Source organism: Engystomops pustulosus, chromosome 1 (genome assembly GCF_040894005.1).
Source record: "Engystomops pustulosus chromosome 1, aEngPut4.maternal, whole genome shotgun sequence".
NCBI lineage: Eukaryota > Metazoa > Chordata > Amphibia > Anura > Leptodactylidae > Engystomops > Engystomops pustulosus.
In genome coordinates, this window is record NC_092411.1 from 237433857 (window position 1) to 237448500 (window position 14644).

Consider the following 14644-nt stretch of genomic DNA (forward strand, 5'->3'; position numbering starts at 1 on the left):
CTAGGTTATATGGTAAAAAGTGCTAACCTCACTTATTTTATACACTTACTTTGATGTTTATTATATGAACTCTTTAGGCTTGTGAAGTTTTAACATTTTAACTGACATCTTAAGTAAAATGAGAGGTTAACTTTGCCCATTGAAGGGAGCCTGCCAGCAGGATGCCCAGTTTTCACCAAGGACAGGTTCCCAGAGGCCATTACATGAAGATTCCATAGTTGCTTTTGTTACATTTCAGAAGAGTACAGTTTCAATAAAATCCTTCTATGTAGCTTACCTAGCTCCTTGCCAGAATCGCCTGAGTGAGTCCTGCAGCCTCCCTGCTTAGCAACCGCCCAGCACAACGCATGCGCACTGAGAGTGGAGACATCTTGGTGCGCAAGACAGGGGGAGCGAGTTCACTGTGCAACCGCTGGAAACACGTGCTGCGGTGAGTTGACTTCCACAATGGATGGCAACAACAAGCCCATGGGAAGGGAGAAGGAGGGACTGGAGCATGTGGGCATGGAGGAAGGATCCTGGAGCAGATGGAATCTTAAAACACAATTCATTATGTCTGTGCATGAACCATAGGTTCAATAGACACAGATGGCTGAATGCTTATTTTATTATTATACAGTGCCTTGAGAAAGTATTTGGCCCCTTTACTACCTTTTGCCCCATTTCAGGCTTCAAACTTAAAGATATAAAATTGTAATTTTCTGGTGAAGAATCTATAATAAGTGGTACAAATTGTTTTCGATATTTAATAATTTTGTAAGAAAAAATAACGTGAGAATCAGGGCGTGCAATATTATTCAGCCCCTTCACTTTCAGCACAGCAAACTTATTCCAGAAGTTCAGTGAAGATCTCTGAGGGTGCAATCACACGTTGCATCGAACGCACGCGTTTCAAAGCGCATTCCACCAGCTGGAGAGAGATTTGCCTAACTAAACAGCTGTTAACATTTGCGTTTATAAGACGCAACTGTTAATGTGATGTTAACACAATGTTAATATTTGCTTTTTGTAAATGAAAGTGTTAACAGCTGTTAAATTAGGCAAATCTCTCTTCAGCTGTGTGTGCTTGCACCCTGAATCATCCAATGTTGGCCTAAATGACTGAGGATGATAAATAAAAACCATCTGAGTGTGATCAAGTCTCTGTATAAATACAACTGTACTGCAATAGTCTCAGGCTTCTGCATCATGAAGACCAAGGAACACACCAGGCAGGTCCCTGATACTGTTCTAGAGATGTTTAAAGCCAGATTTGGATACAAAGGATTTTGCAAACTTTATCATCCCAAGGAGCACTGTGTAAGTGATCATACTGAAATGGAAGGAGTAAACATTGCAAATCTAATAAGACCTCTAAACTTTCATCTCAAACAAGGAGAAGACTGCTCAGAGGTGCAGCCAAGAGGCCCATTAGCACTCTGGATGAACTGCAGAGATCTGAAGCTGAGGTAGGAGAGTCTGTCCATAGGACAACGATCAGTAGTACACTGCACAAATCTGGCCTTTATGGAAGAGTGGCAAGAAGAAAGCCATTTCTCAAAGATATGCAACAGGTGACAGCAAACCTGTGGAAGAATGTGCTCTGGTCAGATGAAACCAAAATCCAACTTTTTGGCCTCAATGCCAAACAATGGGGCAGATTTATCAAGTGGTCTGAAAGTCAGAATATTCCTAGTTGCCCATGGAAACCAATCACAGCTCCCCTTCAAAATATTCATGAGCACTGGTAAAATGAAAGCTGGGCTGTGGTAGGTAGCCATGGGCAACTAGGAATATTCTGACTTTCAGACAGCTTAATATATCTGCCCCAATATGTTTGACGTAAAAGCAACACAGCTCATCACACTGAATACAGCATCCCCACTGTCACACATGGTGGTGGCAGCATCATGGTTTGGGCTTTTCTTCAGGGACAGGGAAGATGGTTAAGATTGATGGGAAGATGGATGGAGCCAAATACAGGACCAGTCTGGAAGAAAACCTGTTGGAGTCTGCAAAAGACCCGAAACTGGGACCAAGATTTTTTTTCCAACAAGATAATGATCCCAAACATAAAGTGAAATCTACAATAGAAGGTTCACAACTAAACGTATCTAGGTGTTAGAATGGCCAAGTCAAAGTCCAGACCTGAATCCTATCGAGAATCTGTGAAAGGAGTTGAAAACTGCTGTTCACAAAAGCTTCATCCAACCTCGCTGAGCTCAAGCTGTTTTCCAAGGAAGAATGGGCAAGAATTTCAGTCTCCCAATGTGCAAAACTGATAGAGGCCTGATACCTCAGGGTGCGGTCACACGTCGCGTTTACCGCATGCGTTAAAAAACGCATTGGAATAGCTGGAGAGTGATTTGCCTAATTAAACACCTCTTAACACTTGTGTTTACAAAACGCATGCGTTAACCGCGATGTTAACGCATGCGTTAACAATGCGTTAACAATCGCATGCGTTAACCGCGATGTTAACGCATGCGTTAACCGCGATGTTAACGCATGCGTTAACAATGCGTTAACGGTTGCGTTTTGTAAACACAGGTGTTAGCAGCTGTTTAATTAGGCAAATCACTCTCCAGCTATTGCAATGCGTTTTTAAACGCATGCGGTAAACGCGACGTGTGACAGCACCCTCAAGGGACTTACAGCTGTAATCGCTTACAGCTGTATTAACTTAACAGGGCTGAATAATCTTCCACGCCCCTCTTCTCAGTCTATTATTTTTTATAATAGTCTAAAATATCCAATAAATTTCATTCACTTCAGAATTGTGTCCCACTTGTTGATTCTTTACCCAAAAAAATTAAATTTTGATATATTTGTTTGAAGCCTGAAATGTGGCAAAAGGCATACTTTTCGCAAGGCACTGTATAGGATTTTTTTTTTTTCCAACTAGATTATGGCATTTGCATGCTTACGTTCATAGTCCCTGAATGGCTCTGACCATTACCAATAAATCCTGCCTAAAGCAGGGTTTTAAATCAATAGTTTAATTTTTCAATAGCTTGTAATACTGTATAGCACAACACAATACAGCTCCTCCCTCCCCCACTGATGTCATCTCCCCACGCTGTAAGCTCTGTCCTTGTGTGAATGAAGGAGCAGGAGGGAGGAGTTGTATAGGAGCACACAGGTGGGGGGGGGGTGAGAGGTGAGGAGTGAGCAGCACAGACAATTCACATGTTCTATTTTTAATTGCATCCAAACCAAAACAAACCTGGGACTCAGAACAGGATTCTGTCAGGGTGCAAGGTAAGTTAAATGACACAATTATATTTTAATGACTTCTTTGCACTCACTCCTATTGTCCCATATGACAGTTTGTACTTTTTAATTTGTCACCTATGATTTGTAAAGCGCAATGGAATATGATGGCTTTATATAAAGATTATGATGGTACACGTATCACGGGTAGACGGCGGTACTGAATACTTAAGTCATTCAGTTGCTCTTCTTTAATTGTAGTGCATTTATTGTCTGTTTTTTTTATATCCAGTTACAGGAAAGCTGGAATGCAAATGGTGGCATAGAAAGTGTCAATGAATCATACTGTAGATATTGTATCTTACGGTAACTTGAAGGACCACTATATAATGAATCCATAGTTGATGGGTGGCTTGTTAGGACAACTAATTTTAGAGACTTTGAAGCAAGTGTTCCAGGCTCATTGTAGCGGGATCCTTCATTAGCATATTAGTCAATATACTTGTAGTATAGCACATTTTTCTGTGCTATTTCAGGAATATATTGCTTTTGTGCTATAGAAACCCTTCAGGACGTAGCAAAGTGCAGGCTCTACCTCGCTATTATATTACTACTTCGTAGCTACAGTGTGTACTGTGTGTTTATACAAGAATATAATCGAAATATATGGAGGTAAATTACAAGTTTCCAAGTGATGAGGCATAGGAAGGAGCCTGGATGCTTTCCATAGCCGGCATTCCATAAAGAAAGAAAGAAAGTCGCAGTGTTACCTCCGTCTTACACCCAGCATATAAATCCTTTGATTCCAGCGTTTCTCAGATGTGTCCAGAAATGTCACCAAAGGCTTTACTTCCTGATGCCTCCTATTCATCTGTACATACTGCTAGCAGTAGGATTTTATTAATATTTAGAAACTTTGCCTCCAGCAGTACTAAAGTGAGCATCAGAGAAACAACAGTTGTTTACCACGTTTGAACTGAAGGATCTCGCCCCAGAGATATGCTTTCACTTGAAGTGTACATCTTTCAATCTCAGCTCCCAACAAAGAGACGCATGAATAACAATTGTCATTTCTGGGCCGTACCTCTCCAATTATTTATTTGGTTTGTGTCTTCCAAGAAATGCGCATAATGGGGAGAGACACTCAAAGCCCGATTGCTACTTTTAATGACAGGCCGCTCATATGTCTCTGTGACATGCGTGTGTACTTAAAAAGAATAGAATAAACAACCTGCTAAGAGGATATTGTTAATGGCATTAACCTCCCTCGCTGGGGCATATCCGGGAGCATCTGGAGATGGAGACGTTACATACTTTCCCACCTCTTTTGTAGCTCTTTAAAGAACCAGTGCTTCCAGACATACATGTTTATACATGAAGGCTGTTAAATGTGCCTTAGTGAATGTCACAACCCCAGGCTCGGTGTATTGAGATGTTAGTGGAAGGATTCATCCCATCGCTCATTGTTAATAGAACTTTACCCCCCTTACAGCTGCAGCCAGTTTTGGCCCTCGTGATGCAGAATTCATCTTCTTTTTGTTTCCCATGCCTTTTTTATAAGGTATCCATAGGAGGGCTTATTTTTTGCTGTATAGGATGCAGTTTTTAATATCACAATTTCGAGATGCATACAATTTATTGAATAAATTGTTTTCTTTGATGAATGTTGAGGTTCTGCTTTTTATTTAAACCTTTTTCATATAATTGACCTTTAATTAGCAGGATAGATCTATATAAATAGATATAAATAGACAGGTAGCTCACTTCGCACACCCTCTTCAACCATTCTGGCACTCTGTGTGGCCGGAGCTCGGGACCTGTGGTGGACATTAGTATATGACATTGTATCATGGTCCAGTGACAGCCCATGACCAATTGGTTTGCTGTTTTGATTTATGTTTGTACTCCATTATCTCTGCTTTTCTTCTGATAACTATGATATGGATTTAGCCTCAGTACGATGTATACTTTTTATTTTCTGGTCCTTACAATTTTATCCTAACCATGTAGGCTGTTTTGACTGCTTCTTTTACAGCACTTCTTTTTGTTTTGTCATGTAAACTGTGAAAATGTTCAGGACATTAAAAACCTTAATTATCATTGATCTGATGCACTACAATACTTATTTGAAAACTAAACCTATTAGACACTGATGGCTGATGGAAGACATGGGGCATTTTTTATGCCATGGACTGCCATAGACACCCATGAGTCCCCAACAATAGTATAACATGTAATCGGGCAATGACCGAGAGAGCTCCCACCATCTTTTTAGCCACTGAGATGCTATAGGCACTTTTGACCATTGCATCTAAGGGGTAAGTAGGGTAGGGTAAGGGGTGTAGTATAAAACGGACTCTACTTCAGTAGCCTGACTCTGCTCTAGGGCCCATGACATCTCTGAAATTCATGTGCTACAAGAACTTCTCAATAGCCCTTGGTTGTCCTGGGGGTTCCTGCCCGTCCTGCGGTGCTAATGTTGTAGTAAGGAGTTCCTGCAGTAAGTCACTGGCCCTTGTGGTTACATGCTATAAATGCAAATGTCACCGCTGAGGCAAGTGATTTACCACAGTGATCATATGTTTGCTGTGCTTCATATTCTAAGTGCATTTTTGTACCGTTGTGGTGGAAATGCATTATGACTTTGATTCGTATTCACTATACACATGTACTTGGAGAATTGGAAATGCTGTACCTGTAGTGCTTTAAAAGAATGACACCAGTTTATTATAAACATATAACAAGATATCCGACTCCTAGGTCAGTGACTCATCTTTATGTGTTCCATTGGATCAGAAGGAGGCGGTTTCCCTAACGTTCACACGTGACGGTCGTACATGTAGATACAACTCTAGGTATTCCTATAGAATGTTATTTCTGTGGACTGCTTTATCACAGTGGCTCTATGGCTGGAGTGTGTGCTCAGTGGGTCGGTCATATCACTATGTAAGATTATAGTTCCCAACCTTCTTAGGATGAACATGTGCTCGCCCGGCCCTAAACCAGGTGAGCACACGGCTGGGTGCAGGAGAGCAGAAGAGTAAGCACTACTCATATACAGGCGGTCCCCTACTTAAGAACACTCAACTTACATACGACCACTAGTTACAAACGGACCTCTGGATATTGGTAATTTATTGTACTTTAGTCCTAGGCTACAATAAACAGCTATAACAGTTATCAAATGTGTCTGTAATGAAGATTTATTGTTAATCCTGATTCTTATGACAACCCAACATTTTTAAAATCCAATTGTCACAGAGACCAAAAAAGTTCTGGCTGCGATTACAATGCTAAAATATACAGTTCCGACTTACATACAAATTCAACTTACCTACAGACCTTATCTTGTATGTAACTGCCTGTACATACTTTGCACGGCGACCGCCTGTCTAGGTCACGGTGTGAGGAGAAGCCATAGACTTCTAAGGAGGCTGTGACCTAGCCCCCAATTTTGTCGCCACACTACTTCTTAACACTTCATGGCATTCTCTTTCTTTTCACTTCTCATCCATAGTAGCATGCCTCCTTTCCTCTTTGAGCTTCTGTTCTTCAGGTTTCTTGTTGCGTTCTCCGCAATGCTTCATATAATGCCGTCACGCTCTCATTTCTTTTTCTAACCACAGAGATTCTCTCGCATCCATCAGTGTTTCCTGTTCCTCTCGCCGCTCTCGGGACAGTCTTTGTCTTTCATCAACTTTCAGCTTAAGATGTGGTTCAGATTTAGAGTGTTAGCTTTTCTGGCTTGACTCTATGACAATTTCTTCTCTTGGGCTTTACCATGCGGACCATCATCAGCTTTCAGCTGTAGCTTCACATGGATGATCTGGGTTGGGGGCTCTGGACAGGCCATTATTGCATTTGCTGATTCTCCACCAAGTCTTGGCTGATGTCATGCAGGAGGCTCCTCCCTTCCCAGGACTTCCAAGCCAGTGCCCCTATCATTTGTGTGCATGAGAACTTAGTCTGAAAAATAAAATTAAGATTCTGGGTATTTTCCACATCTATTTCCATGTGTTAAAAGTATACTATATTGTGTGACCGGAACTCTATAACTTCTTAGTCTCTCATCCTTATTTCAGATTTATGTGAGTTCTTATTCCACACCTAGGATCCCTTGGTATATTTACAGACCAATCAGACCAAAAACAGATGAAAATAAGGCACCATTCAGACACGAAACTGCTATAGTATTCTCCTAGTCCTCAAAATTCTCCTGGTGGTAAATTCCGCTATGCAGAGAAAATACACAAGGACATAGTGTAGACAGTTCCAAAAAGTCAAATATTTTAATATCGGTTCTACGCACATAAAAACAAGTTAAACTGTGCATATAATTTCCACGAGGACGCCAAGTCACTGTCCGACCCTGGGTTTCGCCTTGCAGCTTCTTCCGGGGCATGCGGAACCCTCCATGTGTTAATGGGACACTAACATTAATGTCACATGAAATGTTCTTTCTTTGGAGCTGATACAAATGAGCTGAAAGTTCCAGTCCCTTTTCAGTGTAAGATAAAAGATTTCTTGTACTGTCTTGTTAGAAGAAAATAAGCACTTGACGGCCTAACTTGGCAGATGTCAGCTGAAAGACCTGCTTATGGATTATACGACGGTGTCAAACTCTGTTGAGTAATTTTCGACAAATGTGTCATGTGTGACATGGAAAGATGGCAGGCCGTACATTAGTGATTTCCCCAATGCTCCGAGCAGGTAGTAATGTGCTGGGAAGTGCTCTGTCAGTGCTGTATACCGCGTTAGCATTGGGAGAATCTGTTTGGAGAGAGATGACTTTAGTCAGAGAAGAATCCATTTGCAGTGTGTGCCTCCTAACATCTCCCAGACAATGCATTGTATTAAAGAGGCATTTTTGATTAATGTTTTATAAACACTTTTCAGTATGACAGCCTAAAGTTCCTCTAAATGCGTGCCTCGTGCTCACTTCCATAAAGTCAAATGCCATCTCATAAAGTCTCGTCGGAGTCTGTCAACCATAGTGACTCAGACTTCCTACCTTTAGAGCATTAAAATTAGTCTGCTTCATTTATACTGCTCCAATGATAGCCAGATGAAAAAACCCGGAGCTGTGCATTTGCTGAAATGTGTTATCCGGAGTGGTTTTTATTCATGGCTATGTGTGCTCTACTTCTCCGTCATGTGGAAAGTGTTGTGAGATTGTATCACATCATGCATCAATCATTACTAGTGCTAGTCCATATAGTCAATGTCCTCTTCTTCAAGGAACAGAAACTTATCCCAAAGTTGGCGTTTACACTCCAGATAATAGTCATAAATACAAACACACTTTATTGTACAACTTAAAAGAATCTTTACTGCAAAATTGAATACCAAAAGCAGCATAAATGTCTTCTTTACAGATGGGAACGTTGAAGAATTAAAGGCAAAATTTTGGGGGAAATGAAATATCCTGTTTGATTTTTAATCCTGTTGAAAAGTTTTTGTTTCTTATGTATTATATCATGATGTGGTGTAATCCAGTAGAAAAGCAGCTTCCACAAAGTTTTGCAGACTGCCCTGTAAGACCTCCCGGATCTGTGACCTAATGATGTGGTGTGATTTATGTAGTGTGTGGTAAAAGTAGTAAGTGTTCATTTTCACATAAGTAATAGAATTGTCTCTTGTCTCCAGGTATTCCAATGCTGAAGATTGTGTTTGCGGGATATGAGCATCTCTCATTAATATCTGTTCCCTTGTTGATTTATCACCCGGCTCAGATCCTGCTTGGGAGCGTATTAGTGCCAACAATAAAATCCTGGATGCTTTCCAGACAAAAGGTAATGCACACTGTGTATTTGTAGCCACATTATCAAAATGTTAGCTCTTCTATTTCATTTACAGAAGCAGATCAAACTATTTTAAGCAGTGTTGTATGATTTACCATATACTTTAAGAAGACCCATCACCTCTCCTGACATGTATATTCCAGGACTTCTAGATCTCATGGAAAACTAAAAAGCTGTAGAATCTTTTCTTGATGCTCAGCCTTGTGTATGTATAAATATATATATAATATTGACAGCTTGGTGTTACTGTTCTCATTTTCTGAAGGTTTGTTCCAGAAACAGTCTTTCCATTCTATCCATGATGACTGGACTATTTTTGATAGGGGCGCGCCCCAATTTGGTAACACCCAGTTGTCTATTTCATTTCAGAAGAACAACACAATTTAGAGTTATAAGAAATTGTGTTCTGGGATTGTTAAATAATGGGAAATTCAATTATTTAGTAGATCAGTGCAGGAGAATCTGACCAGTCCACTTGCATATTCGAGAGGGAAGGGAGAGTCTATGTGGGATAGTGTAGAACGAATCTTTCTTATGTACAAATCTTTCTTATGTAGATCGAATCTTTCTGATTCTGTAGAACAGAATCTTTCATATGAATCTTAACTTTGTGTTTCTAGGGGCCTGGGAACTATATATAAGTGATTTTAATTTATAAAACTTGCACCCGAAATTCTCTCTTTAAACGTGAATATCTCTGGTTCCCTGACACCTAGAAATAAGTGAGATTCTAGGTGCCACAAATTCAAAGTTCTATGTGCCACCCTGTGAGGACGTATGAGATACTTCCTTGGCAGAGAAGGGGTAAGCAATTTCTGTAAAGCAGCTCCATCTCTCTCTACTCCACTGACAAGGATCAGCTGATCTCATAAGGAACCGATAACAAATTAACTCTTTACAGACAGTATCTGAAGAGTCTAATCAGCTCAAAGAACTGAGGGAGATACGGTGTTAGCATGGAGCTCTCAATGATTTCAGATAGACTTCTAACTGCAGGAGAAAGGGAAGAAACAAAGCACAGAGAAGCTGCTTTACTTAATGAGGTACACTGGAGATCAGAGCCATGTACGATCACTTGATTTTTTTTTTTTTTTTTTTTTTTGCATTGATCAACAATTGATTGTTTTTTTGTAAGGGGTGCACAATGCCACTACAACAGTGTTTTACAAAATGACCAAACTATATCAACATAAACCTTTAATTTAGCAAATTACATGGTGACCTTAATTAAAGAACAGCAATGACTGTAGCCCAGAGAAAGATTCTGATTACATTGGTGACTTGTAACTTTATAACATTCAGTAGGAAGTTCACAGGTCTTTGCTTTGAATGGCTTCTGCACATCTGTGCCACAGGACATCACTGGTCCATCACATGGCTCTTCTGGGATATCAGTTCTCTCTTCTTCCAGTCTCTTCCACAGTATTGTGACTGTTGTGGGTTTCTTGCCCGTAACTTTGTCACCAAGTTTCTCTCTCTTAGATCTAAAGTGATGATTTCTCCCAAGTTTCCAAATTAACCAAAACTTTCATTCATTAGTGCTGTGGCTGTACATTTAGCCCATGAAACTTTTCCCTGGAGCCACATGCCATTCAATACAAGGGAATTCCATTCCTTCAAGTAATTAAATTGTCCTAATTTTATTAGACACATCTCATTTTCCCCAGTGTATATTCTCCTCATTTCTCTACATGATCTTCTGAGATGTTACGTGTAGTTAGATAGGGTAATTGTATGACTTTGGCCCTGTACTGATGAAAATATTTTATTGTCGTAGTTAGTTATCTTATACCATTATCAAAGCACACATATGTATTTAGGAGATCATTGATAGCCACACTCCTTCCCTTTGTCACAAAACCATAGCAATAATGTCTTTATTTTTTACCTTAGTCTTTTATTCAGCGATTATGTGTCACTATATAAAGTAGAAATCCACTTCAACAATAAATGGAGGGAACAAGGTTCTTTTCTGTCTTTCTGTATAAAACAGTGGCGCGCACTTGAACTAACATGGTGTCTGACTTAATAAAGGAACTCTTTCCGAAGTCTTTTGATGCTTTCAAAGTCAGTGGAAAAAGTAAAGTGTCTGTTTAAATCCTTCCTCTCCTTTTATAGAGAAGAGAGGGTTTTGAAATCCATTTTCCATTCGGCAGTAATTAACTCAATCACAGAACAATTCCTCACTGTCATATTGGAATATTGTTCTGCCCCCCTGTGGCTTCTTGAAAACAACGATGACACCTATGCCGACTGTTAATGTGGGACTGACGTTAAATATTTACAGCCTTTGGATGCTGCATTTCTACTTCTGTAGTGTGACTGAAATCTCAAAGTGGGGAAAGTCTTTGTGCAAATAAATTGTAAGAAGTGAATGTTTACTAATGCCAGACTTTATCAAGAAAGTACCACTTTATTTGACATTGCAAAGACTGTGTTACATTGTCATTAAAAGTGCTACTTTTATGTTTAGACTTCTAAGCCCAGCGCATCTACCAGTCAAGGCTCTATCAGACTACCGTGGTCAGTCCGTGACTCGTTGTGGTCAATTCCTATATTCGATATTCATGATTCACAAACCACTGTAGTCTGAGAAAATGGGTGGGGAGACTTGTCTGTATTTAAGGGCGGTTTCAATCTCTGCTCATTACCAAGGCCATACTTTGTAGTTTATTGACTTTTGGACACACAGAAAAACTGTTCGTACTAACTTGGTTCATACAAAAATACTTTTTCTCCTGTGGTCACATCAGGTCGCTGCCCACGATTTTCTTATATGAAGTCTGTCCAAGTCTACAGAGGACAAAAATCGAACAAAACAATCTGTTGGTCTGTTCTTTTCTTAGAAAAATCCAACATTGAGCCAAGTCATGTGTGAATCTCTCTTTGATATCAGTGGGTGTGTGGAAAAAATGCAATCCTAGTGCAGTCGTTTTTTCCATCACTTGTTTCAAAGATGTAGCTCAAAGCTGTAAATTGGATGTGAAAATCTGACACATCTCGACTTATCTAGATCATGGGTGTGAAACACAAGGCACTTGGGCCAAATCTGGTCAGTGGCCTTGTGTTATCCAGATACTCACCTTTCCTCACTTCCAGTGCTCCCAACTGTACATGCTGGCCCTGAAGCCGGCACACGTAATAATCCCATCACATGTGCCGGCTTTAGAGCCGCCGTGTAAATTGGGGAGTGCTGAATCAAGATGATGGCTGCTGGTGTGCTTCGTGGACGCCAGGAAATGCGACACTAGGACTGGACTGGACTCGTGTCCGACCAAACAAAGTTCAAAATCGGTCAAATAGACATTCGGTTGGTGAGCAACTGACCTTGACTGGAAATTGCAAAGTTGTTGCCGGGATCGAACAAGAATCACGAGGGACAAGTGCTGTTCATAAATGATAAATTCAACTCTTAATCTTTTTGTACAGTATACACCGTATAAAGCAGTTAACATACTTAATAAATAAATGTACAATGTTAGAATCCATAGGGCTGTGGTGGCGAACCTATGGCACGGGTGACAGAGGTGGCACTCAGAGACCTTCCTGTGGGCACCCAGGCCTTCACCCCAACACATAGTTTGCCAGATAGAACTCAAGGCTTTCTCCTGTGATCCAATACAGCCCGGGATGTGCCATGCTCAGTGCTATTTTAACGCAACATCCTTGGCTACAGGAGGAGAGAGAAGGTGTGGATAGAGATGGATTGTCTTTGGAGCTCCTGCTCTGGGTCCCCTGATTCTTCCTCTTTGGGGGACCCTGGAGGGAAGCTACAATCCAAAGGTCTCCATCATCTTTCTATTGCATTGGTGAACTCAGGACACCAATACGATTGAAACCTGTGATACAGCAGGAATCGATAAGTTACTTCTTAAATTGTCATATTGGCATTTTGCAACATATAAGTGGATTTGGGGTGTTAGCGTGGGCACTCTGTCTCCAAAAGGTTCGCCATCACTGCCATAGGGGAAAGATTTTTACCCAAAGAATGTCAATGCATATTGAAGAGCTACCCTTTATGTCTGTGTTATGAAACTAATATTTTGTCTTTATGTTCCAGGCCCTGAAGCTAACAAGACAGCCTAAGGTCCCATTGTAACATCACAAGAAAGCCGTGTAAATTTGTACATTATTGTACATACTGACATCATACCAAGAGACTTGTGTTTGGGAATGTCTGCTTCAATGCATATTTTATTTTTTTAAATAAAAACCTGACCAAGTGCCTTATGGATGCATTTGTCGATCATATAGTAGAAGAAGAAGCCATGTTGATGTCCTGTCTCATCTTTGTATTTTTTTTATTTGAGAAATAAAGATCTCAATAGAAACTTGTTGGGTGAAATTAATTTACACATCTTTAGGGAAGGTATCGGAGGATACCGGCAGGAATTGTTATTTAGCAAGAAACGTACAAACACATCTGACGGATACCGTGTAACACCACAACCCTTTTATCTTACTTTGATATTCTATGCAATCTACCGGATAGTAGAGAATCCACACTGCTCCATTATCTTCAGAACTTGGTTCTTATGGTTTTCTCTGGGCAGTGCAAATGAGGCATCACCTTTGTCCATTGAGTCCGTAAGATCAAGTATCGGTAGATACCCAATATTTTAGGTGTTATGATTTAATACTTTTGTAAAACTTTCTTTATCCATACTTCAGTAAGCTGTTAAAGGGGCTGTCCGAGTTATGGAAAAAAAAGTAAAGGTGGCCAAGAGAGGGCTGCTTAAAAAAATAAAGTCCTACTTACCTTCCGGTATCCAGCGCTGCTGTCACTCCCGACAACCTTCCGGCCCCCATACACAATGCTGTGAATAGGGACGGGTAGGCGCGGCCGGCCTGAAGCTGAATCCAGCGCCGCTCCGGCGGCCATGTTTGTTTACATGGCGCCCGGACCGAAGTGACAGCAGCGCTGAATACCGGAGGGCACCGAAAGGTAAGTAGGACTTTATTTTTTTAAACAGCCCTCTCCCAGCCACCTTTATTTTTTTTTTCCAGAACTCTGACAACCCCTTTAAGGTGAGCTACAAGTTGACTTTTACATTGATAACATTGATTTTGGGAACAGCAAAACCTTTTAAAGATTTTTATTCAAATTTTATGGAAATGTCTTTGTTACTCACAGCCCGCACCATGTGGGATACATTTTTCAATCAAGCATTTTTGGATATGGGGTTATCTAATTAATGTCTATTTAGTTGTGCATTCTTAGGGAAGGGGGGGAATTATACTTTATTTTAATTCTTTGTTTTTTTAAATCCTTGGGAGGAGATTTCTCAGCCCCATGATGCAAATTGTTGTTTCAGAAAAGCTGAACTTACAGAACCTCTGTTATAATATGTCACTCACCAAAACACATTAGTTCTTCATATCTGCTCCTTCAGCTTAACCAAAACCAACTTTTTTATGCTGTCTCCGTTGCATACAAAACATTGCAGTCATGACAACTCACTTGCTGTGCTGTCACTTGTGTCACTGTGTTGTGTCACAATAGCTCTGAGTTGTGCTCATTATAGCAGGTGTTATGTAACTGATGTCACAGCAACCTACATGTCCTGCTACCATAGCTCAGCTCTCGTACAATGTGGATAGAGCCATCTGTCCCTGTGTAGTTGGGCAACAAACGTTGTTAAACCTTTGAT

At 40.5% G+C, this 14644-nt stretch overlaps 1 protein-coding gene across 1 annotated transcript in view; it reads left to right on the forward strand.

Annotated features, from left to right (window-relative positions):
- Positions 1-13297, forward strand: part of SLC10A7 (solute carrier family 10 member 7) — a 107496-nt gene extending 94199 nt beyond the window's left edge. Inside the window, exons 11-12 of the mRNA XM_072121752.1 lie at positions 8839-8984; positions 13054-13297. Of these exons, the coding sequence (XP_071977853.1) occupies positions 8839-8984; positions 13054-13092 (185 nt within the window). The 3' untranslated portion in view covers positions 13093-13297. The remainder of the gene's footprint in view (positions 1-8838; positions 8985-13053) is intronic.
- The last annotated feature ends 1347 nt before the right edge of the window (positions 13298-14644 follow it).